The sequence below is a fragment of the Cydia splendana genome, chromosome 18 (genome assembly GCF_910591565.1).
Source record: "Cydia splendana chromosome 18, ilCydSple1.2, whole genome shotgun sequence".
NCBI classification, from domain to species: domain Eukaryota; kingdom Metazoa; phylum Arthropoda; class Insecta; order Lepidoptera; family Tortricidae; genus Cydia; species Cydia splendana.
The window spans coordinates 4,442,683-4,470,168 of record NC_085977.1 but is presented as its reverse complement, the minus strand read 5'-3'; the positions used below and the strand labels follow the sequence as shown (position 1 = coordinate 4,470,168).

The 27,486-nt window shown below is 39.3% G+C and overlaps 1 protein-coding gene across 1 annotated transcript; it reads right to left on the bottom strand.

Annotated features, from left to right (window-relative positions):
- Positions 1-33: 33 nt before the first annotated feature.
- Positions 34-26,152, bottom strand: LOC134799314 (protein phosphatase 1 regulatory subunit 12A). The gene is made up of 8 exons (XM_063771696.1): positions 25,725-26,152; positions 11,457-11,736; positions 6,495-6,628; positions 4,723-4,895; positions 4,349-4,614; positions 1,585-4,243; positions 1,056-1,450; positions 34-893 (listed from the first exon to the last, which is right to left on the bottom strand). The coding sequence occupies exons 1-8, from the start codon at positions 25,950-25,952 to the stop codon at positions 589-591; spliced, it is 4,440 nt and encodes a 1,479-aa protein (XP_063627766.1). The 5' UTR covers positions 25,953-26,152; the 3' UTR covers positions 34-588.
- Between the last annotated feature and the right edge of the window lie 1,334 nt (positions 26,153-27,486).

Here is a 27,486-nt window from a genome sequence, read left to right as displayed (position 1 = left end):
GGGCCAACGTTAACAGGAAATAATAACAAAATGTATTTATAGTTGTTTTACTTATAATAATAAGATATCTAAATAACTGAGTATTGACAAATCACTTGTGCTTGCAAAATGTCGAACATTTCTTCCAATATTATTGTGCTAATAATTAAATAACTTCGGGTAGAGGAAGACAACACAATCGCATGATTTCTGTATTATTGAATAGACAAAATCATCTACTTATTAAAAATAATTAGAGATTGCATAATAGGTACATATTTAGAACTACTATGAACGGGGATGATATGTATATTATGTATACTCAAGTCGATATCAATAATTTATGTAATATTGAATATTTCTGTTTAATACTATTAGAAAAATAGATGTTAATTTTCTTTTTAATGTTTTCACATTATGCTACTGGACGGCATCAATCAGTCAATCAAAATCACAACTGCAATTTTCAACAAAATAGCTAATAAAATCCACGTGTACCTTTGGTACCTACACGGTGCAAAATTACTTGCCAATATTTTTTATATTTCTACATCTTTATATGGCAGTGAGTAAGGATTGAGAATCATCATGAATCGTCGGAAATATTAATTAGCCACTTCGTACGCTTGCTTTAGCTTTGTTGGAAGAAGGTGACCCGTTGTCGTTATCTGATGGAGGTTCTGAGCCTTTCACAGTGAATGTGACGTAGTATCTCTTGTTTTTGTCGAGTTTCTCAGCCGGCAATGCGATCAGCTGCCGCTCAGAGCCGTGAGAAACCTCAAGAGTGACGTGAGCCTTTCCTGATGAGCTCGAAGGCGACTTTGAGGCTATTTTTGGCAGGAATCCTTTTGATTTGGTACTTGGATCAGCTGTAGAGGGCTTGGGCATTGTGTGGTGATTCCACTTATAGGGTACTGAAAACATACGTTGCTTTTAGTATAAGGAAAATAACAAATGAGTCTGAAACCATTAAGTAAACAGGTAATTAATTTTATTTGGCACGGATATGCCGCGCCTGAAGTGTGTGATTGATTAATTAATGTAAATTTAGGTACGAGTACTTGGTAGGTACTTACTATAAGCTGAGCATGGTATGCCGGTGTAGGCGTGAACCGCGTGAAAACATCGATGAGTCTTGCTCGTGCAGAGGCAAGGATTATCAGGAATCGAACTCATTTTATACAGTTCACTCTCTCCATAGTCAAAATCTATTGGTCTCTCGGGAAGATTGTCCAAGTGTCTTTTGCCACTTTTCTGCAATTTCCGAAGACTTTCGTAGAGGAATTTTTCAAAGCTGCTGAATGAGTAGTCGACGCCGCTGTAGGTGCCGAGGCCCACGCTTGCTAAGCTCGACTTGTTATACTCATCGATGGCTCGCTTAACGAGAACTGCTTCGTTAGTTTTACTTGTTCGGATCTGTAGACGCTTCAGCTCCAGTAAATGTTGAAAGATCTTTCTCTCGCAATAATATCTGCAAAACAAAAGAAAAACAATAAGCTATTTTTTCTAACTACTAATTAGAGCCAATAGAGGGACTAATTGGGGTGATCTATTTTAGTTACTGCTACTTAGCTTTAAGAGTATCATCATGACTTGACTACTCACCGTCTCATGTTCGTTTGAATGCGTTGAGTAACAGATTTCATATCCACTGCGTTTTTATCTCCTGGTTTTCGCACTGGAATTCTACTGTCGGATTTACCAGAATATCTTCCGCTTGCGTTTCTCTGCCTATAATAAGCTGCAAGACGGGGACTCATTATTCGGCGCTGAACTGCTCTAGGACTTGGCTCAAACCCTGAATCCATTAGTCCACTGGATTCGTACCCCCTCTCTGAATTCTCACTTTTAGACCTAATAGTTATGCGACTCTTTGTTCTACCCTTTTTACGGAAACGTTTTCTACGACCATTAACTTCAGAGTGACTGTATATTTCGTTGTCACTAACACTGGCGACACGTCCAAATGAATCTTTGATAATTTCTTTGTCGTCATCTAAGGAACCTTCGTCAACTTTAGACTTTTTAAGAATACCAGTGCTAACATCGGTAACACTTGCAATGTCGGATAGTACTTTATAACTCTCGGTTTCATAAATACTGCTTTTTCTACTGCTTCCTTGGCTGTCCTTAGATGATTTTCTTTTAGGTGAAACAGGTAAAGGTAAATTGATGTCATCTGAAGTATTCTCCAATAGAATTTTTTGAACAGCGCGATCTTCCGCCGCAGTTTTATCGTCAATTACTGTAATCAAACCCTTATCTGTAGTTGGTGCAATTTCGTTGCTGCTGCCTGTTGCTGTTGTGGAAGAATATTCTTTTCGTTTTTCATCAGCACTCGCTAAAGTACTTTCACTACTTAATTTCTTATCCACACTGCCACTTCCTGAAGCTACTTCACCATTAATCACTTGCTCGCCCATTAGATGATCAGGCTGTTTATCTGAGTCTTTACTTTCAAAAACCTCGTCTTTATTAGCAAAAGACACCGTTGGAGAACTACTTTTGTCCCGCGAATCTTTTCTTTCAGCATTAATGTCTAACGTAGTGGCAAGTTCTCCTGCGTCTTTACTTTGCAGTAATAATTCTTCCGGGCCAGCCAACACTTGAAAAGATTTTTTCCTAGTCCGTTCTAAACTAGAACCTGGTGACGTTTCTTTTGACTTTTCCTTGTCATCTTTAGTTAAATCTCGAGAGGGATCTTTATCACTCTCTAGTGATTTTGATTGTTCCTCAATTGTCTGAGATTCTAAACCCGACTTTTCCACGGATTGTGTATTTACATTTTCCTGATCAGACTTTGAAGGTGCACTTTCATCTTTTGATTGACTCTCAGGAGTTTTTAACTTTTCTGCGGCATTTTCTCCTGAAGGCTGTGGCCCTGTAGTCGTGTCATTGATCTGAGCTTCTTCAGTTACACTACTTGTTATGGCAACGTCTGCCTCTAATTTAGCTTCCTCGTTTAAATCTTTATGCGTTACTGAGAGGTTAGCTGTTTCTATGGACACATTATTTGATGAATCAACAGTCACTGTAATTTCGGAACTTCCATGTTGACTTGACTCGCGTTCCATGTGTATTTGTGCCTCTGTAACAATCATATTTGTCTTGACTGATAAGGTGTCAGTCTCAGTTTCACTGACAGTCTTACTTTTTACTAGTTGCTTTTCTTCTTTATCCGATTCCTTTTTTTCAGTAATTTCAGTAGCTGGTGGAGTCAACGCAGGGATATCTTCTTTTGTTTCAGAGCGTTGTATATTATCGGCGCTTTTGTATTTTACAATGTTGACACTCTGTTTTTCATCGTCGTTCTCAATATGTATTGAGGTTTTCTTTCCTTTGCGTTTTGTACTCCGTCTTTCGCTCGATTCAGAACTACTACTTTCTGATGATGAAGTTGACCTCCTTCTTCCACGCTTGCGATGCCGTTTACTTTTCTTTTTCTCTGGATATGTTTCTGAACCAGATGAACTATGAGATGCAGATCGATGACGTCCTCGATATCTTGAGTTACTTCTACTTCGCCTTGAGGGCTCACTTTTAGACCTATTCTTTTTACTACCCTTTCTATGATTGCGACCATAAGATTCGTCCTTTGCCTGTCCTTCTAATTCTGTATCATACCCATCGCTGAAACTTTTTTGAGGTTCGATTAATCTTTTTCGTCTATCTTGATGTCTACTGGTATATTTGTTATCAGACCTTCGTCTCGATCTCTTGTCATCAGTTGATGAACCATTAGTGCTATCACTATCCATTCTGTTTCTTGCCTGTCTTCTATCATGGATAGGACTGGAAAGCTCAACGACCTCCCTTTTTTCTATCCTAATCCTATCTCGTACATCAATTTTTGTGCTAGTTACCCTACGTGTTGGTAAAGCTGTTATGGGGGCGCCATCAATGACAATTTCTGTATTTCCTAGTTTCGATGCTGGGAGGCCGCCGTGCATTTGCAAATATTTAGCAGTGGATCTATGGCCACGCGTTGTCGCACAATCTAAAGGCGTCATTGGTTCGTTCTTAGAGGACCTTGCTACGGGATTAACTTCTGCGCCACGATCCAACAAGAGACGACACAGATCAGCGTTGTCAGTGGCCGCTGCGATGTGCAGTGGAGTACGACCTTCATGGTTCGTAGCATTGACTTGGGAGGGCCGTCCATCTAAGAGCCATTTCACTAATTCCCTTCTACCGGAAGCCACAGCCTCGTGCAATGGTAAATCACCTTTAGAGTTTCGCAACCATAAATTCGTCCCTCTCGCTCCTGAAATAAAGTAAAAACATTTTAGAGAAAAGTTAAAGGGTGAACACTTAAGACTGAAGGGCTGTGTGGTTGTTGAAAGTTTTTTTATAAGAACAGTTTTAGTACCTAGTATGCGGACAGTCTCAATCTGTCCTTTAGCGGCCGCAGTGTGTGCGGGACTGCGTCCCCGCCGGTCCTGGCGATGAGCATCTGAACCGTGCTGCAGTAAAGCCGCCGTGGCATCGGCATGGCCTAGCGCGGCCGCGTAATGGAGAGGGGTGCAGCCGTGCGAGTCCGCTACGTCGACGCGAGCGCCGCAAAGACCGACTAGCGTTTCTAGTGCTTCGGTGTGTCCACGCGCTGCAGCGCAATGTAGTGCCGTTAGTCCGTCCCTGTTCACAAATAATTCTTAGTTTCAAAGCATCATTCCCAATCTCATAGTGAGATCTTACAGTGGTCGGCGATTCTGGGGGATTTTAACTATAGTTTTAGTAAGTCACCTGTCGGCATCGTCAACTTTAGCACCAGCCTGGTGCAACGCGAGCACGGCAGCAGCGGAACCAGCGGATGCGGCCCAGAGCAGCGGCGTGCGGCCGTCTGCATCGCGGACGTCCACTCTTGCGCCACCTTCCTTTACTAGCGCTCGGAGCACCTCCAGTGCCGCGCCTCGGCTCTGTGAAAATTGGACGGAGTTTTTAAGATAACGTTGAAGAGTTTATAATAGAAAGAGTTAATTGTAATAGAGAGGTAAAGCCTAAAAAATAAAAGGTGCCCCCTAGTTTTATAGCTGAAACAGATGGAGCGCCATCTGTTGCAGCTTTGAAAGTATAGCGGTACCGCGCCACAATGTTTTAAGGTCACTAAATTGCCAAACATCAACTTTGGCAACCAGAGTTTAAAGTTGAAATTGGCGCTGGCTATTGGCGCTGGCTACTGGCGCTAGCTGGAAGGTCCAAAAGCCCGCCCTCACTGCTGGCTTGCTGGCTAATTTCAAACTTTGCCTTGACAGTTTGATCCCACGTCATCGTCAGTGTAAAGGTTTATACCTCCGTCAACTTTCGCAAGTAAAACAAATACTGATATTAGAGCTGTTTCCTTTTGAAGCAAGATAAGTTTTGACTGCGAATAATTTATTAGTACTTTAATGGAGTCTAGAGAGGCAAAAAATAAGTTTTGGCACAAATTTCATTTTTAGTAAGTACAAGCTTTTGCCGTGACTGTACTGTTCTTTCCACATGCAACTAATACTCATCGAGACAATTCTAACAACTCCAAACACAATTAGTTTGTGTTGTTTTATCGCAGAGTTCCCATGGCCACCCTCCTGTCTCTATCATCAGATCAGCTCCATGTCATCATAATATTGCATTGTTATCCGATTTACATATATACTTATGTATGCGATAATTGTTAGGTCTATTACAACTATTCGGTCTTTCCTTACATGGAGCAAGAAATCTCACTTTTTTACCTAGAGTCCAGCAAGCCTAGATAGCCCTCAGGTTACTACGAGTATACTCTACTGCAGTCAAAAAAGAACGCAGTAACTAAGTCGTAAAAGTTATACAGAAAACACGCACATTTCTATTATAATAATCACGGTTCCACTGACCATGACTTTTGGCCTTGGCAATTCCGTATTTCGGACAGGCCCTTTTCCGTTAAGTATTTCTTACACTGTTGGTATTCTAGCAATGTTACTTATTCTCTAACACTTATAACTCATAAAGAAGTGTATACCCGTAGGTACACCTACTTACTTTTTTGAAATATCTAAGTATGAGATGAGAACATTGGATCGTTCGTGTACAATGGGGTTGGCCGGCCGTGGGCCATACTGAAAGTTTCTGGATTCTGATATACGAGACGACTTATTTCTTCCATGTTGCCAGTCCAGGAATTTTCAGTATGCCCTAAGTAGTATTTTACAGATAGCGCCTGCATAGCTTGCCCTGTCAATCCCTAGAATTGTGTCAAATACTTGTTTTCCATCCATGCAAACCTTTGATAGTTTTAATCTAATATGAAAACCTTTGATAATTTCCAACCCCATTATAACCTGAATAACCTGATGTTAGGCAGAGACTGAACCTTGCCGTTATTGTCTACAGAGCACAGATTGTGCTATTTGGACATTTCCCGGCGGAGATTTCCCGGGTCTCATTGCTTATACTTGGTGACTATAGTCTCCAATCATTTCTCACCACAACTTTCCAAATTATTGAAAGTACCTTGGCCGCTATAGTGATTTTCTGGAATATTTAAATGATACCTGATGATCGGTGGCTGCAGGAGCGCCGCACATCTGCGCCGCGTAATGCAGTGGATAACCACCGTGTTGGTCTGGAGTGGCAGCGTCCGCTCCGCCCGCGAGAACAGCGCGCAGAGCGCCTACTTCCCCGCAAACTGCACAAACAGCACACAATTCTAAAAAGATCTTCAATATGCAGGGTGTTTTTCTATATAAGTAGGTACATACCGACCTACCTAATAAGTACGTGCAGTTTTAATATATAGGTGGGCAGGTAATGCTGAGAGACCAATCTCAGATACTTAAGTACGTGAAGAAACAGTTGGAGGATTCATACCGTGGTAGTGTAAAATTGACCCTTATATTCTGCCCACCTACCAGTCCTACCACGCATTAACAACCCTCCTCATAAGGAGACCCATCTAATTGCATAAGTACCTAGTGTTATTGTATTACTCATTGCACACATTAATGTTACAAAGGGTTATTATTATCTTATACGTGGTGGGGCAGTATGTCGAGTAGGTTCTCATCGAAATAGCTCATTATATACCTGTATTAGTGTAGTAAATAAAGGTAGTGGACCCCGCAGATACACAATATGATAAAGTATTAAAAAATAAAAAGTATCGTATAAATATCCAAAGAATAATAATAATAGTATTTAAGTAAATACCTAAAGTCTTAAATCGTTAATATCCCCCCCCCCCCGGCGCCGAAATGCTGTGGCCCGCGCAAAAATTCTGAGGCGCAATATGGCCCTCAAGCAAAAAAGTTTGGAGACCCCTGATGTAACGTATTGCAACAATATATGAAATATAAAAAAAATCCCAGTAGAAATACCAATAACTTATTTGGTAAAAAAAAATTGTACGGAGGAATTACTCGGTATACATGTATAAACAGATTTGTATTTTTACGTATACATACCTAACTTAGGAGTGTTTTTAGGGTTCCGTACCTCACAAGGAAAAAACGGAACCCTTATAGGATCACTCGTGCGTCTGTCTGTTTTTTGTCACAGCCTATTTTCTCGGAAACTACTGGACCAATTAAGTTGAAATTTGGTACACATATGTAAATTAGTAACCCAAAAATGGACATATTTTTTTTATAATTTTAAAATACATAGGTTCGAAGTTATTTAAGAAAATACAAATAGCCAAAAAAATACCATTCCCCCTGTATCTCCGAAACTACTGGGTCTAAAATTTTGAAAAAAATACACAAATTAGTTCTTTACCTATAGATGACAGTAAAAGCTATTAGAAATGTGCAGTCAAGCGTGAGTCGGAATTATGTACGGAACCCTAGAAACGCGAGTCAGACTCGCACTTGGCCGGTTTTTTTTGGATATTTATAAGTTAGTTTCGGCTCATACTATACAATAACCAAGCAAACTTTCATCGACTGAGAAATTAATGCACGGGTCTCCATACAACAACTTGCTTCGTTTCCTACACTATATTAGGTACATGATAACATTCTGTCACATCAATCCATAAACCAGTAAACATTTAAATATTGACTTAAGTGCTTCGTAAAATATTCACCGCCTTATCACCACACGTAAGCCCTGGTAAACCCCGATTGCATAAACCATTGACTCATCAAGCTGACACGGCCTTTTCAATCAACAATACCCTGAATACCAGTCCTAGGTAGCCTGTGGGGGCAGTCAAGGGCACGGCCTTGCCGTCGGTCGATCCGCCGGACTAGGGGGGTGTCTCTCCCCCTAAATAATGGACCAAGATGGCCACGATAAGAACATTACTCATTACTTTGTTATATAAGTATACCTACACTTTTATGGTTATAGGTCAGCGCAGTCGTCCAAATCAAGTCGGCTATTTCATGCCTAACAATTTGAGTGCTATTTCATTTTTAGTGCCCGCGGGGTTATAGTTATGATAAGCTGCTTGGTCACCAGAGGGCTTACCGCGAACCACGTTCGAAGTGTTGCTTCTCTGTCGCACTTGTAAATTCGTACGTAAGTGCGACAGGGAGGCAACACGTCGAACGTGGTTCGCGGTAGACCCTCAGTGCCCTCGGAGTAATTAACCAGTGCCGCATAAACTTGATCGTTATTCATCGACCTACACTAATAGGTAACTTTCCGACTGTAACGTACATTCAAATAGAACCAATACTTATAAATTATGAATTAAACTGTGCAGAGTGGGGAATTAAGTAGGTACAGGTAACGAAGGTAGAGTAAAATACCAGAAAACTTTTTTTAGTTTGTCACGGTTATTAAGTAGTTTTTTACCTTTAAGTTTAACTTTACTATTATTACATGTAAAATACGTACACGCACTCCTAAGGCAGATGTATCATCATAAGAACAAGTTAAATATGTAAAACATTATGCCGCTCTGATATCTAGACTAAAATTAGACTAAGGCCAAAGTCAGTTGCAAGTGGAAGGAAGAGAAAGGTCAGCAGTACCGTCGGACGTCCGTTGAGAAGCCTGCATCGGAAATGACCTTAAACTGCATAGACACATTACCATAGTCTAGGGCTCTAGGCTAGGGCAAGAAGCCGGAAAGTATTATGCCGGCCAGTGTGTAAATAGCCTGGAAAATGCTGCAATTATTTATTTAGACCCGTATCGTGTCTTCAATCTGAATACGACGAATGTATAATCGTGTGCCATCTTTCATGTCACCCACATGTGATACCTTGACATATAGGTAATACATTGTCCTCGGTTTCTTTTGCACTTGTCTTTACTAAACTTGTTTGAATTTGCAATATTCCGGCAATATTCCCTATATTGCAAATTCCGATTTATTTATTCATAATCACAAAATCGTATTTGGCTGCAAAGATTTCAATTAAATTACATTTTAGGGATTTGAGGTCTAAACTGGGCCAGTAAAAAAAAAGTAGGTACCTACTTACATAACTATTTAATAACCAAGTCCACTTGGGGCTCTTGGTTAATTATCAATTATAATTAGAATTAGAAAAATGCTGTATCTTGTATACATGACTCGACGACATCGAGTGACCTAATCTCTCTCTCTCCAAAGTCGGAATTTTCCGAATCCGAGAAAAAGTATCAGACTAAGTAGGTAATACAACTTATTCAGTTTTTTCTCTAATCAATAGTTCACGCCAGAGAACGGTCACCGCACCGGGTAACCGCTCCTAAACTATCGATTGTTCCGCGTGAACTAATGACTTGAACGAAACCAACCCCACGAAAACTACCGATAATGTTCATATCGATACCAAGACACGATGTTGTTGTATGCAAGGTAGGCACTTGACAAACACTTATGGCTGAGTAAAATATAGGTAGGTATTACTGTAGTTATATTAGAATAGTACCTACATAATTGAAAGTGTCGATGGTGAACTTCTAAAACTCTTTGTCTGAGGCTCTAGGCTCTGGCATTAGGGTCATAAAGATCTGACTCAAAATTAAAAATAAATATATTACATAGCTTAAGTTTCTCGCTTTCCTATATACATAGATTATAGCCTGTTTACGATGGAAATGAAGGCAAATGCAAGGAGTGGATACATTGCACTTATGTATAAGTAAGTTCTAAGATCTGAATTAAACCGTCTGTTATACACGATGGCCAAAAAATAAGTGCATTCCCGTTGCCAGGGAGGTTTTGGGATTATACTGAGCAACTTTTACTATGGGACCAACCTCGAAATCGCGAAAAAATAAATTACCCTCCCATAGAAAATGGACCAGCCAAAATGTATGAAACTGCCAACTTTTTTTTTTCACGATTTCGGGGTTGGTCCCATAGTAAAAGTTGCTCAGTATAATCCCAAAACCTCCCTGGCAACGGGAATGCACTTAATTTTTGGCCACCCTGTATAAAGCGCGAAGACAACCATACTGAACTCAAGTGAATTGAAAGCACAATCAACAACTGTGATTGACGCATATGCAACCAAGCGTGTTGTGAACGTAACTAATTGGTCGCGTGCAAGCTCGCAGTACTACTAGTACGAGCGAAGATAGTGAGCCGCGCACCACCGAGTGACACCGGCCAGATAACGACTCACTCAGACGATATCGCTGTATGTAGCCATGCATAACAGCCATTGGAAAACTCATTCCATGGTTAACCGTGTTCTAGTGCAATACATTCCAAATTCAAACTGGTTTTCCAATGGCTGTTGCAGTTTTTATACGTGGTAAGGTAGGATCGCAATTCTATATGGTTGGAGGTAATGTAGGAGCCACATATTTCAGGGCAAAAGTTGAAAACATTCTTACTAAAAATGGAGGGAATTATCTGTGCTATTTCTTGGCATCCAAGTTGAAGTTTTGTTTACAGGTAAGTATTATTCCTAGTCAAAGTAGGTAGGTATGGTAAGTACCTCAAATTTACGTTACGTTATACGCATCGTGCGCACTGAGTGCAGACATCTTGATTTGGTTTCGGTATCGTATGTTACCTTTTCTTACCACTTTACCAATAGTAGTATCATGAACAATAGTAGTTTGTGTTACAAGGGATCACATAGTAGTTTGTGTTACAAGGGATCAAAATGATATATTTCCGTCAAGGGCGTACATTGAATCCTGAATGAAGCGATGGATGCTAAAGTAGAATCCTGAGCGTAATGAGGGATTCAAGTGTTAACGCCCAAATAATTTTGATACCGTGTGACACATACTGCTTTTCACATCAACTATGAGGAAAATAAAAAAAATCTTAGTGTTGACACAATCTGATGCTTAAACAGATTATTTAAGCTAAAAAAAGAATGTGCAAAAAAATTTAAAAATAGTGTGAACAGAAAAGTGTTACTTTGACCCCTCCTAGCAGGGAAGAAAAGTGCCACTTTGATCCCTCCTAGCAGGGAAGAAAAGTGCCACAAGCCGTTTAACGACGCGCACATTTGCTAGAACGCAGATTCCCACTAGTTCTACTGGTAGCGCTAAAAATAGAACTAGTAAAAAATTAAGCGTAGCTCTCGCCAACAAAAAAGTCTCAATTTCCTCACCAGTAGCCCAATGAACGACGGTGTGATGCTCATCATCCCTCGCATTGACATCAGCGCCGGCCGCCAGCAATGTCTGCACGAGCGGCACGTTCCCATGCACCACCGCCAGATGCAGCGGCGTCAGGCCGTCGGCGTCTCTTGCGTCAGCCAGGGCTGGTTGAGCCATGAGCACCCGGTCGGCGCACGCGGCGCGCGCCGCCTGGCTCGCGCCCGCTCCGCTCGACGCGCAGTAGTGAAGCGCGCAACGGAGCCCGCGGTCACGGACGCGGACTGATGCGGCCTGGACATATCAACAATATATGTACATCAAATTCCATATTATTGCAGCTTTATACGTACGAGTAATTTGTTATTAGTTTTTAAACTGGGGACAGAATTCAACTTGTCAAAGGAAAGACACCGAACGCAAAAAGTAAGCAAAAGAAAGATGTACTGCCTAGCCACCGACTTTTACCTAGCATTCTTCCCTCTCGCGTCTAGGTTGATATGCAGGAACCTAATCGAACGAGCGAGCGAAGCGAAGTGAAGTTCTTATCGAACGAGCGAGCGAAGCGAAGTGCAGTTCTTACATTCGACTTTGAACACACGGCTGGCTAGGGGCACGTCCCGGCATTTCGATGTTTTTAAGCTGAACCAAAGATATATATAACTCCGTATAAGATGTGGAAAGTTTAAGAAACAAATGTGCCTCGTAAACTACAAGTAAAATTGACACTCGCTCAGATGGCGCTAGTACCTTTAGCCTATTCTCGACTAGATGGCGACCTAGGTGATACTTAACACATTTCAGTGAAAGAACATGGGTTCAATTTAGTCACAAGGCATTCTTAATGTTTTAGGTCTGTATCGAAAGATGGCAGTAAATTTGAAAATGTCATCGTAATGATTGAAGCGTCGATAGATGGCAATTAATTCAATTAGTCGTGTAAATGAATATATAACCTATTTTTATATCCTTTCGTTTTAAAACTATGAAAACAGGAAAAAGGTTTTTAGCTTAATAGTAGCGAGTTAATGGTAACCGAACTACAGCTTGGCAAAAAAGAGTATTAGAAATTCAAAAGTGGCAACACTGTAGTGTCGTCCCGTTTTCTTACATAAATTGGTTTGAAAGGGACGACACTCCAGTGTTGCCACTTTTTAATTTCTAATCTTTTTTGCCAAGCTGTATCTGAGTGTTGAGAGTATGAAACCTGAGACTAAGGACAAATGATAATAGCGCTGTCTCTGCTTCTCCTATTGAAAGTTCGAACTTCGTATTATAATCGGTCAAGCAAATCTTGTTAGTAGAAAAAGGCGGCAAATTTAAAAATTGTAGGCGCGAAGGGTTATCGTCCCATAGAAAATTTGAATTTCGCGCCTTTTTCTACTGATAAGATTTGTTTGACCGAGTATATTATTATTACCTTATCTTCTCTACATACATATTTCTATAATACTTGTTTTTAGGACTAGGTAGACGGTTACTAATGCCCTTATTCATGTTACCTTGAAAATTGTAATCAACGCCAAGCAACAAAATGCACGTAAACAACCCATATATGTAAAGGGGCCCACTGATTAACAGTCCGCCGGACGGTATCGGCCTGTCAGTTGTTCGGAACTGTCAAAATTTTGTTCTGACAGGCCGATACCGTCCGGCGGACTGTTAATCAGTGGGCCCCTTAACATAAGTATCAAGTCGTGGAATATGGGGCACAAAATGTAGGTAAGGCAAACAGGTTAAATAAAACATTATACACCGAAGAATACTCTATTGCGTTAACAATTTATTTAAAAGCTTTACTTCAACTCCTAATCATATATATGGTACAAAAAACAAGTAAAAAAACAATAAATAAAAATAACATGACCTGGCAGTTACCTCGCTTAACGCTTCAGTCTGGCGGTTCAGCGGGGTAACGCAGCCAGAGCCTCTTGCCTTTTTTAGATGTAGTTTAGTTTAGTTTTATTTTATTTTAGAATAGTTTATTTAAAATAAAATAAATAACCTACTTGCAATAGTTTTTGTCAGAGAGTCATTTTACAATTTGTGTTAAAATTAAAAGTGATCTAACATACCATTTATTTCGCAAAACAACCTCTTAATTAAAACTTTTTACAAAAAAAAGAAAACCGACTTCAAAAATGGTGAAATAAAATTTTATCCTTTTTAGGGTTCCGTACCCAAAGGGTAAAACGGGACCCTATTACTAAGACTCCGCTGTCCGTCCGTCCGTCCGTCTGTCCGTCCGTCCGATTTTAATTTTTGCGACACAATTTTAGAATGGCGCTGTAATATATCGCAGAAAATTCACTGCGCGCACTGCGATGAAAAAGTCGATTTGTTCATTCTCAACATGGATTTCGTACCAGTCGTTTGTCATGAAACGTGTCTTTAATATGCGATCGCCGTATAACTTTGATTATTTATACCACAAAGGTGATCTCCTTCTATTTCCATAATTAAATGGTCAACATCTAGCGTCTCATCTTCAGACTCCATCGGAGAAGCAGGTTCCGACATGTTGAGGCTTGGAGAGCGAAGTGCCGACTGAGGTCCGGGGTTATCGCAGTGCGCGCAGTGCCATACAACTCCTTATGCTGCAATTCACTTTGCGACAATCGCGTCGCGAGCAGTCGCGGAAAAATGTGACAAATCACAATTTTAAAATCGCCGCGATTTTTTTGTCGCATATGCGCGCACTGCCATATAAACACATACGTTACATTTCTGCGACTAAATTATCGCGCGACAAAAAGTCGTGGTGCGCGCTTGGCCTTACACGACGACAATGAACGTACTTTCTGTAGGTACAGTCGACGTTAAAAATATGTTTACACTTAACGCCTTATTACAAAGGAGGAGAGAGGAGAGGGAGGTGCAAAAGTGTAAACATATCTTTGACGTCGACTGACCTAAGAACGCACCTCAGAACACACGATCAAACCTTCTTGGCGCAGTCCGTACCATGTTTGTCAGCACACTAGTATAAATCCAATGCATTTTTTGCCGTCGTATTTTTTAAAGAGCATTTCTTACAAATACAAATAACTTTATTTTGCATGAAATATGGTACAGAAGATGGTCAGACAATATTATACATAGGTAACACATATTTCACGATGGAATGCAAAAAACTAAAATTACAACTAATACTCAGTTTAAACAATCATAATAGTCATTAAGTATGTTCTAATACTCGAACAGTCTATAGCACGCATAGTGTGGGATTGGGACTGAGTTATTTCCCGTCCCTTATCCAATGTAGTCCACATTTCAAAATAAAAAACAATTCAAGGAATTTACCTTCTTGCCAAATTTCACCTAAAGTGGTTCAGTTGTTTAGCCATGAAAAGGCGACAAAGTACTTACACATTTATAATAGTTATTAGTACAGTTCTAATGGGATTTATAGCCATAAAAGTGATTATTTTTGCCTGGTATTGTTACTACTTGGCTTGGCACCGACTTCTAACATATCAGTTGGTAACGCATAGACTTAAAAAAGGATAAAATTTTATTTCACCATTTTTGAAGTCTTTTTTTTGTAAAAAGTTTTAATTTTTCCATTTTTAGTTTTAACGCATTGTTAAGAGCGCGACGCATGAATGAAATATAAGATCATTTTAACACTAAATTCGTGCACCTATTACTTTAATAAATATGTAATCAGGAATTTTCTCCAGACACTAACCCAATCCATCAACCCCCCGATCACTCAACCTCACAGCGCATCAACCCCTGAACCAGCAACCCTTCAACCGCCATTCCCCGACCCCTTAATCCCTGACCCCTTAACTCCTAACGCTAACCCCCGATCAGTAGCCTTACCAGCTTACCACAAGTTTGACATTGATATATTCGCTAGCGTGGGTGTAACTTACTTTCTTTGCATCTCGCTCGTACTGGCATATTAGTGCGAACGAGATGCATAAAAAGTAAGTTACGAAGACGTTAGCGAATATGTCAATGTCAAAGTCGTGGTAAGGCTACAGTTGCACTACATCAAATTGGTGGTTTTCGGAAGCAAATGCTTGAGTTACTTCAGAAAACACCGAAATCACTTTACACGTACCTTTAAAAATTGAGGAGTTCCCTCAATTCCTCATGGATTCCATCATCAGACCAGAACCAAAAATAATACCGAAACACCTTGGAGGTAACTCCTTCCAAACAAAAAAAGAATTACTCAAATCGGATCACAGGTACCGGAGTAATCGCTGAACATACTACATTTAAAAAATCATCATCATTATCATCAAAACAATCATCATCATCAGGTATACTTCATCAAATTGGTGGTTTTCGAGAGAAAATGCTCGAGTTGCTTAAGAAAATACCCAAATCACCATGCATGTGCCTTTAAAAATTGAGGAGTTCCCTCAAGTCCTCATGGATCCCATCATCAGAACAGAACCAAATTAATATGGGACCAACTTGGAGGTAGCTCCTTTCAAACAAAAAAGGCGGTCGTTTCCGAATTAATGGTCAACAACAAAATTGTAGTACATTTCAATGCAAGTGTGGAAAGTGTGTTATTATTTACGAGTCACGCTCTGTAGCTTTGACTCCGTACACAGTTTGCGCCAGACATGCTTTAAATTTAACACATGAGTAATGATGTCATGATACGGGTCCATCCATTTTGTAGCTGAATCATTTCAGGCCTTGTCTAAGCAGGTATCTCCATAGATGCGCTCTCGTTCCCCGCATACATCTTTAGCGAAATCAAATCGCAAGATTCTTTGCATAATGTCATCGGACATGGTTGTCGTGAACAAAATTAAAATTGCCTCGAGCACTACACTACTAAAATTTTAAGCCACCAGTGTTATAATATTGGGATACTAATTTCCCTATTTGAATAATCCTCGTGTTTAATGCTTGCTCTATTTTTATTCGGTTACACTTTAAAATGAATAGATAATAAAGTATCTCTGTTTACGACATTTACTTTTGCGTGACAGCACGTAGAAACAACAGTTGCTAAGTTACAACTGCCACGATGAATATTTGCTATTCACATTACAATCTAAGTAGCCAATGTTCTTTAATATTCCAGATACACATAAAGAATAATGACAAAACATTATGAACTCTAACTACTAGAATTAAAGTTGAATTTTACTAACGTACATATCTTTATGCATCTTTATGTATTTTGACTGATTCTATTTGAATTTGACAGAAGCCCTACCGTATTTAAGGTTAATAAATACACCGTATACATAGTTTAATGCTATGAGATTTTATAACTCCTTGGTGAAAAAACCTCACGGTTTGTGTAAGTTGAGGCTTATGTCAATGCTAATAAAGATGTTGACGACAGCAAGGCTTTTGTTAATGTATAAATTATAATACATTGATTTACGAAAATGAATAATATAATATCTTTTAATTATGTAGGTATTTCTAATTCCCGTTTTATTTTTACCCAATATTATATTTATTTCATTAATAAAATGCATATATAATTACTGTAATAGTCTATACCATATTCGTGATGGTTTACTCCGGGCCCAAAATCGACGATCTCCATTGTGTATGAAATTACAAGCAAATATCAGCCTTAATTAATGAGTTAAGTATTGGATCCGTTATGTTCTTAAATGTAAAATTAAATGATGTTAAACAACTTCTTCTGCAACGCGACATGCTAAAAACAGCCCAAAAAATTTGGGGCGATAGAGTCGGACCAAGAATAGTCTGCAGCGGATTTGATAGCCCACGCAGTGCAAGTGTCATTTATACGTAATCATTTCATAGAAGTTTGAGTTTTAAAATAACACGTGCACTGCGTGGGCTATCAAATCCGCTGCAGACTTTTCATGGACTGACTCTAGAATAAAAATGACACTTTAATAAATAAATATATATACAAGAATTGCTCGTTTAAAGGTGATATATGATATGTATAAGGCAAGATTCATATATTGGGTACGTATATCATATATTATGTCTTCATCATCAGACCCACTTCATCAAATAGGTGGTTTTCGAGACAAAATACATCCATCAGGCGGGCCGTATGCTTGTTTGCCACCGACGTTGTATAAAAAATGCAACCAAACTACCATGCATTTCTTTAAAATGTTAGGACCTTCACAAAACAATTCCAGTCATTAAAATCATCTACGACTAGGTAATGTAAGTATAGTAGGGCCTGTCAGACGGACGGGATGGGTCACTATTACTTAATATCGAATGATTCCTGTGTTTTTCTCCATCCGCAAGTACCTACATTAGTATCTCGATGCATACATACAAACATTCATATAGATAGACGGACGGGATGGGTCGCTGTTATTATCGAATTCTTCCTGTATTTTTCTACATCTGTAAGTACATTAGCATCGCAATGCATACATACAGACAAACATACATATAGATATATAGACAGACAGACGGCCGGTACGAGTCGCTGTTAATATGGAATGCTTTCTGTATTTTTCTACAAAGCAAGCTACCAAGCTTCCTGCAAGTAAAGTACATTAGTACATATCTCAATGCATACACACATCAAACATATATATATATATATATAACTAGCTTTTGCCCGCGACTTCGTCTGCGTGGAATTAGTGACAGCGGCTAAAGTAAGTATAGCGCTTGGCTTGGATAATGCTAATAGCAATCATTCAATTCGCGCATTGCTTACTTCAACTATTAGGCAATTCATTAACTCTTTCAATTCGACCCCCCTTTGCACTCTCTTCAGGGATGATTTTCGACATTAAAACTATCCTACGTCCTTCCCTGGACTATCTCTATACCAAATTTCAACTCAATCGGTTCAGCGGCTTAAGCGTAAAGAGGTAACAGACGGACAGACAGACACACTTTCGCCTTTATAATTAATATGGATAGATAAGTGACAGATAGACGGACAGACGGACGGTGGGGGCACTGTTAATATCAAATGTTTCCTGTATTTTTCTATGTTCTTCAAGCGTAATAGCATACTAATGCAGACATTGAAACACACAAACACATATAGAACATTTTTTTTAAGATCGCTTTTCCTTCCGCAAGACCTTCTTTCTAATCCTAAAATAAGTTTTTTGGCAAAAATTGCATTTTTGGTACAAGCTTTCATCGCTGAATGTACTTTTCTTACGACAGACAACTAATACTCATCGTTGTTTCATCACAGAGTTCCTATGGCCACCTCCTGTCTCCATCATCAGATCAGTTCGACGGTACCATATTATTGTATTGTCATCAGAACTACATACAGCTGCCAATTTTCATGACGCTACGATCCTTGGAAGTTGGTTAAATTAGTTACCTTAGATTCCATTACATAATTACATACAGGTCGACCTAATAAAAGCTTGGTAAAAACGAACTATAGAAAGACATTAGACAGACAGACGGACAGACTGACGATATGGGTCACTGTTAATACTCGTATCGAATGTTTCCTGTATTTTTCTATGCTTTACAAGCACAATAGCATTATATGTATGCATAGGAGTGATTACAGAGCTTCAAGTATTCGGTAGTTACCTAATTGCTAGAATTGGTGTTAGGTAAAGTTAGCACAGCAAACCGTGCTTTCGGGGCCGCCGGTAGCAGTGCGTTCTTACAACTTCACACTGTATAATTTGGTTATTTTTGAAATTTATATAGGTACGCACATTTCGATGAGATTTTCGCAAAATGTGACAATGACACTTAATGTCTTGGTACCTAACGTCAAATTTAACAAATCATTTATTTTACTATCTATGAAATTGGTCACATCTTAAACTTAGCGCCATCTGACAAAAGTCATTGTCAATAATTGGCTGCCCATACAACCATTTCCAGTCGCCGTTACGACGCGGTGTTGACACATCTTGTGTCGACACCGTCTGTTTCGGTCACAATTCCAGTCGCAGAGTCGTCGCCGTGTCGACACAGTTACCAGAAATGGGGAAGGGTCGACACATGACACAAAGTGACATAAAGTGTGGTCGCCGTGTGCACACATTGTTTCGGGTTTGCGACTACTTTATGCCAAAATCATTCGTTCATTCGTTCATTTTGTTCCTGTCAAATGGAAACTGTCAGATGGAAAAATACTTAAATAAAAATAAGTGACATTAATACGCCATCTCTAAAACGGATTACAAGACGTAATTATATATTGTTTGCATTTATATTACAATATGACTTAAATTATTATGGGGAATTAAACTGCTCGAGTGATTTGATAAACTAAGTGTAATATAATCAACGCGCCACCACATTGTTTTAGTTTAGCCGGAAATGAAATTGTTTACTTCTCAGTGCCTGTGTTCATAACTATATTATTTCAAGCATTTTTAGTACTTCGATGCGTATACTATACTTAAATAACAGAAATAACGCTTTACATACTACGAAACTTGTTAATTATGATGTATAAATATGGTTTAAGGCTGAGAAATATTGCAGTCACAAAGTAGTTGCAATGTTTCGACTTTGTGTCGACTCTGTGTTGACACATGACACGCGCTGTCAAAAGTAATAACAAAGTTACGGGTATGTTACTGGATTTGCAAAATGGCTCCTTGTGTTGATGTGTTTTCAGATATTCTCAAAGTGTAAAAATGCCGTGGTCAGAGATGGGCATTAATCGATTAACTGTTTATTCGACTAATTAATGGAATAAAAAAAGTTAATTCTCAAATTTTAATCGCGATTAGTTTAGTCGACCTAACATAGATTGAAATTGAATTAATCTGAATATTAATCGAATAAATTATCGATTAAATCTAAATTGAAAGTTGACAGGGGGCCATTTTTGTACGTAAAAATAATAGAAATGTCTTGCATGCAGATGGTAGCAAAACACTTCGTCATAAAAGTCGAGATGGGTGTCGATATATAGGTTTTAGGGAGTGCCGATTTCGAAAATAATGACCATTTTGGAATCCGAAATGGCGGCCATGCAGTGTGTCATAAAAGTCGTCATGGATGTCGTTTTATACGTTTTAGGGGGCCCCAATTTTAAAAATGATGACCATTTTGGAATCCAAAATGGCGGCCATGCACTATGCCATAAAAGTCGTCATGGGTGTCGTTTTATAGGTTTTAGGGGGCGCAGATTTCGAAAATGATAACCATTTTGGATTCCAAGATGGCGGCCATGCACTATGTCATAAAAGTCGTCATGGATGTCGTTTTATAGGTTTTAGGGGGCCCCGATTTAGAAAATGATGACCATTTTGAAATCCAAAATGGCGGCCATGCACTTTGTCATAAAAGTCGTCATGGGTGTCGTTTTATAGGTTTTGGGGGGCGCAGATTTAGAAAATGATAACCATTTTGGATTCCAAAATGGCGGCCATGCACTATGTCATAAAAGTCGACATGGGTGTCGTTTTATAGGTTTTAGGGGGCGCAGATTTCGAAAATGATGACCATTTTGGATTCCAAGATAGCGGCCATGCACTATGTCATAAAAGTCGTCATGTATGTCGTTTTATAGGTTTTAGGGGGCCCCGCTTTCGAAAATGATGACCATTTTGGAATCCAAAATGGCGGCCATGCACTATGTCATAAAAGTCGTCATGGGTGTCGTTTTATAGGTTTTGGGGGGCGCAGATTTCGAAAATGATAACATTTTCAATTTCAAAATGGCGGCAATGCACTATGTCATAAAAGTCGTCATGGATATCGTTTTATAGGTTTTAGGGGGCGCAGATTTCGAAAATGATGACTATTTTGGATTCCAAGATGGCGGCCATGCACTATGTCATAAAAGTCGTCATGGATGTCGTTTTATAGGTTTTAGGGGGCGCAGATTTCGAAAATGATGACTATTTTTATGACAAAATACGTAGCCGCCATCTTGGATTATAAAATGATCATCGTTTTCGAATTCTGCACTCCCTAAAACCTATAAATCGACATCCGTGACGACGCAAGTTATCTTTATTTTCAGATCTAACAAATTGCTACAGAATACAAAGGACAAAAAAGAAGCGAGGAGGTAATGAAACAAGCAAAAATACAGATGATTCCTCGACGCAATTGGGTGATTCTTAAATTGTGTCCAGATTTTTTTTGTCATAAAAGTTTATATTTTTCACATATTACTCTCACAAGTTCCGTGACATTTCGACCTTGTAATTTTTTAAGTAAATGTTTTTGTTTATCTATGAGGATCTCACTAGAATAGTATAATCAAGGTATGTTTATATTTGATGAATGAAATAGTAACGCAAAAAAAAAAATATATTTGTGTCTTATATTCCTGCCGAAGACTTTTATTTTACCTTTTCCTTCTACACAAGTTTGGCCAAGTAATAAGAATTTAGGGCTCTCAATTTTATTTTGACTTCTACAACAGTAAAGCTACGAGGCCATGTTTTGGTATCGTTTTCGTATAAATTCGCAGTACCAAATTTAGTTAAGGTATCACATTGACACCATTCCGAAGTAAAAACATATAAACTTATTAAAATACTTTCTTTTAAACTCCTCTTCACGCTTAAACTGCTGAACAGTTTTAATTTAAATTTGGTACACATATATTTTGAGTCCCGAGACAGGATATAATAAGTTATCTCAAAAATCACCCTTTAAAGGTGTGAAATGAGGTGTAGGGGGGAATTCAGAATTGACTTCTTGAAGTTAATACTGTTTAAGTTTAGGTTTGAAGTCATGTTTTTTCATCATTTTTAACTAAATCAAAGATGTAGACCATCCCAAATTTCATATAAATCGGTTCAGCGGTTATTGATTTCCCGTACAAATTTCCACGCCACTTTTCACACCTTCAAAAGATGATTTTGGTTATAAGATCTATACTATGTCCTGTTCCGGGACGCAAACTATTTCTATACCAAATTTCAACGAAATCGGTTCAGCGGTTAAGCGTCAAGAAGAGTTTCAAAAAAACCGGCCAAGTGCGAGTCGGACTCGCGTATTAAGGGTTCCGTACATTAAGTCCGACTCGCGCTTGACTGCACATTTCTAATAGGTTTTCCTGTCATCTATAGGTAAAGAACTATTTTGTGTATTCAGACGGACATACATACAGACGCACGAGTGATCCTATAAGGGTTCCGTTTTTTCCTTTTGAGGTACGGAACCCTAAAAAGATTTATTTTTATTTTGTGGAATGGTGTCAATGTGGTATCTTAAATGGATTCAGCACCCCAGATTTATACGAAAACGATACCAAACACGGCCTAGCACCTTCACTGATATAGATATATCAAGATAAAATTGAGAGCCCTAAATAAACTTTCAAGAGCGGATATCTCAAAAACTATTCAACATATCGAAAAAATTGACTGAATAAACTTGTAACAAATTAAATTAACTTTCATTTTGTATAAGTGGCCATGTCGCTGAGATGCATAGTTTCCGAGATATAATCGAAAAACGGGAAAATGGGACCTTCAAAGCCCCCTCTCTCCCCCCCGCTCAAGGGCTACGGCCGGGGACTTTTGATATGTTCACCTCCTAACTTGTCAAACCGAGTTACGGAGTCAAAAATTGTGTTCCGAGCATTTCCCTCTACAACTTTTGGAGCATTCGTTGCCTGACCTAAGTAGCTTATTGAATTTCTTTAAAAACTTTTCTGTAAAAGGTTGACGGGTGTTGGGTGTTTATATGGTTTCGGTCGATTATTATCATTTGCATTGCCCATGATGACTTACTAGAATTACGAGCACACGAGACACTAATAGTAGTTTGACAAACCTTGGTTTTCAAGAGGTATTTTATATTGACATTTGCTGTCACAAATTTGCTGTCAGATTTAGTCGCAAACCGCACGCAAAGTGCACACAAATGTGTCGACACCTTGTTACGGAAAAGTGTAGACACGGCGACGACACTTTGTTTCGAAACAATTCTAGACACATTGTGTGGACTCTGTTACGACACATCTGACATTTAGTTACCACTTTGTGATTCTGCGACTGGAATGGTTATATGGGTGGGTAAAAAGCTACCGTAACGTGGTGAACGCATGTGAATTCTAAACGCAAAACGCAAACCCAAAAGGACCTAACTCCACAAAAAAGAACTACTAGGCTCATCTAGTGAACTCAGAGCAAATTAAATTGACAGCTACAAAAGTTACTTTGACTTTCGTCCTCTATTACCCTATATACTTTCTGGCTGAACTATCAGAGGATAGTTTGATACTCGATAACTTCAGTAAAAATTTTCTTATTTAAATGAAACTGAGTGAACGTATAGTTGAGGGCATTATATTTTTGTCATTAAATTTTGAGCTGGCTCGAACAAGAGGTTATTGAGCTAGAAGAGCTGAAAATGCTAAAATGATATTTGTGAGGGGTCTTGCTATTCTGGTCATTTTAATTGCAATAAAGTATGGTCGAGTTTGGTATCAAATGAAAGAGCTCGGTTTACACATTTATTATTTTAGATTGTATTGTAGGAACAATTGCTTCATAAGTCAGAAACGCGCATGTGACACCCTTAATATATAAACATCCATAGACTACGAAAACCGCTTAGCGTTACTTGTCAGTCTCCATAGGCTACGGTGGCTAAAATCGAGAAAAAAACTGTATAAAAATTTTAATTTAGCAAGGAGCAAGTACCAGGGCCTCATGAGTTACGAGAAGGTGTCGTTGACCAGCCCGCCGTGGGGCGCGGGGCGCGGCGGCCGGGGCGCGTACCTTTTGGTTTGGTTTGTTTGTATGATTCTACTAGTTTAAAGACTTAGTATCATTTTTGTTGACTTGTAGAAAAAATATTGTATACAATAGTGATGTAGTTCAAGTAATTAAGTAAATTGCAAAGTAATTTCAAGTAATCGTGGAATTAGGAATCAATTACGAAATGCCCATCTCTAAGACTAAGTAGCGCTGCATTCAATTGATCTTTTTGGCGAACCGCGAGTTCTCAGTTCGGGGCGAACTACTAGTTAAACTATTACTAGAATGATTATGGTAGGTACTTGCTAGATAGAGCATCTGCTTTACGTCGGCGTAAAATAGAATATAATACCAAGTAGGTACTACTTAGAACAGAGACGTCCCGACATAGAGAAAATGGCATATAAAAATAGACACACTTTTAAATACTATTAGTGTCTATAGTAGAGGTGCGAATGGAGGGCTCTAGGAAGGACGCAAGCGTGATCATGAAACAGTGCCCTCGGGAGTGATAGGCGTGATAAAATTCTATGTAGGTTTTAAAATGGTTTGTAGGTACCTTGATACATCATCATGTAATGATTTGCTTCCTCTAAAAGGAAGCCAGACTCTATTACCTAAAGTGTCTCTATTTCTGAAATGTTCCTTAACAAGTGCTCTACCTTTCTAATGAATGTGCCCGCGTCTTAAAGCTACTACTTAAACTCAAAATGTAAACAAGTTGACGTGGCATAATCGTATAATATACGTAATAAATTATTCGTGAATCGGCCTCACAGACAATAGTTCCCCTGCTATTGTGTAGCCGATGCCTCCTATTGATTGAACCGCGGCCACAACACCGTGCTACCGACGTCGGTGCATTTCCTTGCCTAACCTTCCCATACCTATTAAATTATCTGATATGTGTGATAGAGTTGTTTAAAACTTTTCAGGGCCGAAGCCTTCGCGTATGCTGTGTATATTTGGTGGGATTTAACTAAGAAATATTTTGTCAACGTTTACTCGTAGGTACCTACTCGATAAATATTGTGTCACCTTGTTCGTAGCGTTTCCTTAGTCCATACTTTCACGTGCTTTCACAAATCACGAACCTACGAGTCACGATCTACTAACGAGAAATTGTGAATACGAACAATTATGTATGTAGTGTAGTAGATACAAATGTTACAATACAACCCACCCCTTATTTTTCGCAGGTATTAGCTGTAAGCACCACGCCACGCCACGTGAGCTCAGCGTTATTCCGGTAGTTAGCGAAACAAGTGTGTAAATATTGACTGAACATGTGCAAGAGCCCTGTAATGGCACTGTTTGAGGAGCACCTCACCTTAGGCGCACCAATATGTGTGTGGTCTCCGATAAAGAATAGTTTTTAAGGATTTTCAGGCCAAGTTATACCAGAAATTAAAACAAAGTCGAGACTAAATGTTTTGTGAATATGGTAGCAGCGGTGCATGTGTCGGCAGGCGGAGACGACTCGCGAGCATCGCGTGTCTGCCACGCCGCACAAACTCAAGCTTTTCTCATTTCATATTCCCACACCTTCCATAACACTACTGTTAATGATTTAAGTGAGGCTTTCAGGCAACTTTTATCGTGCTAATCACGAAATTATGCTAAAAGCTTTATGTAGTGATGATGTTATTGTTGTTACTATCGTGCCGGACTCACGTCTTTGTTGATAGCGTCGACGACTGCCTTGTAGTCGGCCTGCTGGCAGGCGTACATGAGAGGCGTGCAGCCCTGCGGCAGGGGAGCGCTCACATCCTCGCCCTTCGGGCCCTCCACCTTCTCCCGCTTGATCTTAGTGCTCTTATCGAGCAGGTCCCCCTTGCGACGGCCTTTGGGCTTCTTGAGGATGCTCGGGATGTCCCGGCCGCTGGCGCCGCGCTTGTCCATAACAGAGGAGAGGTTAGACCGGCGTGCGGGCCATGTGTGGAGGTGGCGGGCCGCGAGCGAGCGCGGAGGGCGCGCGGCTCCGACTGGCTCGCGAGGTGCAAACTGCCCGCTCGGACGCTACCTGGGCGGGCGGAGCGACACGCAACCCCACCGCCGCCGCCGCCGCCTAATATAAGTATTTAACTCTTTGCACAAAAGCAGGTCACTGCTATATTTCGTTACAATACTTAAGTGGTTAGCTAATCGAAAACAGATTACTTCCCGAGTTATGTTAGGTATTTTTTGGCAAATAAGTAATTCGAATACGATAGGTAGGTAGGTACCTACATACTCCAAGTCCTAGCAATTAATCCAGAACCCTAGATGTAGAGGTGAATATAATGCAAAAATACATATATCTTTAGATGAAACTTAAATCTATAGATGAAATATATTTAATTCCCTAATTAAATACTTCTTAGGTACTTAGTGCAGTTTAAGTCTTTGTATTCTTCAAAATACTTAGCAATTAATTGAACTAAAACCCCTTAATTACATATTTGAGTATTTCACGCAAGTTCCGTTCACGATGACTCGTAATTCCAAAGTACAAGTATGTATATTATGATTTCTCGAGACGTTGCGTGTACAGTCATTAGTCACTCAACATGACCGTAACGCGGGTCCCTCATGAAATGCCAAATACCTCACCTTATTGTTTCTCCACTGAAACTTGGGGGAGTTTCGAGGTCAAGTTTATTGGGATATACCTAATAGTTATAGGTTTGTAGTTTGGAAACTTCGGTCTGAAGTCTGAAGGCGTTATGAACTGCCTCGCGACGTAGCATGCTATCGTGCGATGGTATCTTGGTAACATAATTTACGTCGCGGTAGAGATGATTTTGCGGGAGATAACGTTTCAAGATATAGGTAAGTTGAAATATAAAGTTTATAAAGATTTTATTTTTATTAATTTTGAATCAATAAGTAATGCTGTTTAGTGTTGTGAAGGCATATTATTCAAAACTAGATACGTGAGAAGTTGAAATTGAACAAAAAAAATAGAAATTGAACTTCTTGTTATCTAGGTTACATTAAAAAAATAGAACTTCACCCTTTACGTAAATAGCCACCATATTATTTGCATATATTGTTCAGTCTCACGGCCCTCACGTAACCATCTCATCATCATTTATTATTTGTATAAGTAGGTACATTTTGCTATATTTAAAGACACTTCATAACCACGAATTCTTGAAATGATTTATTTACATATCATGCGTATTGGACGCACCTACAGCTATTTAACAAATCGTAAAAGTACCTAGGTACTTACTCAATTAAATTGTCTTTCCTAATTGTAACTGTAGGTATGACATGGAAGTCACACATATTAAGTAGGTTGGTTTTATAATGGTACAAATTAAGTAGGTACAAAGTCATTTATTAAAGTCGCTAATTTATGCAGTATACACTCTATGTAGAAAGGGTCCGATTTCCCTGCAACTAGCAGGTCGTAGAAGCGCTTTTTGGGGATATATATGTATAATTATAT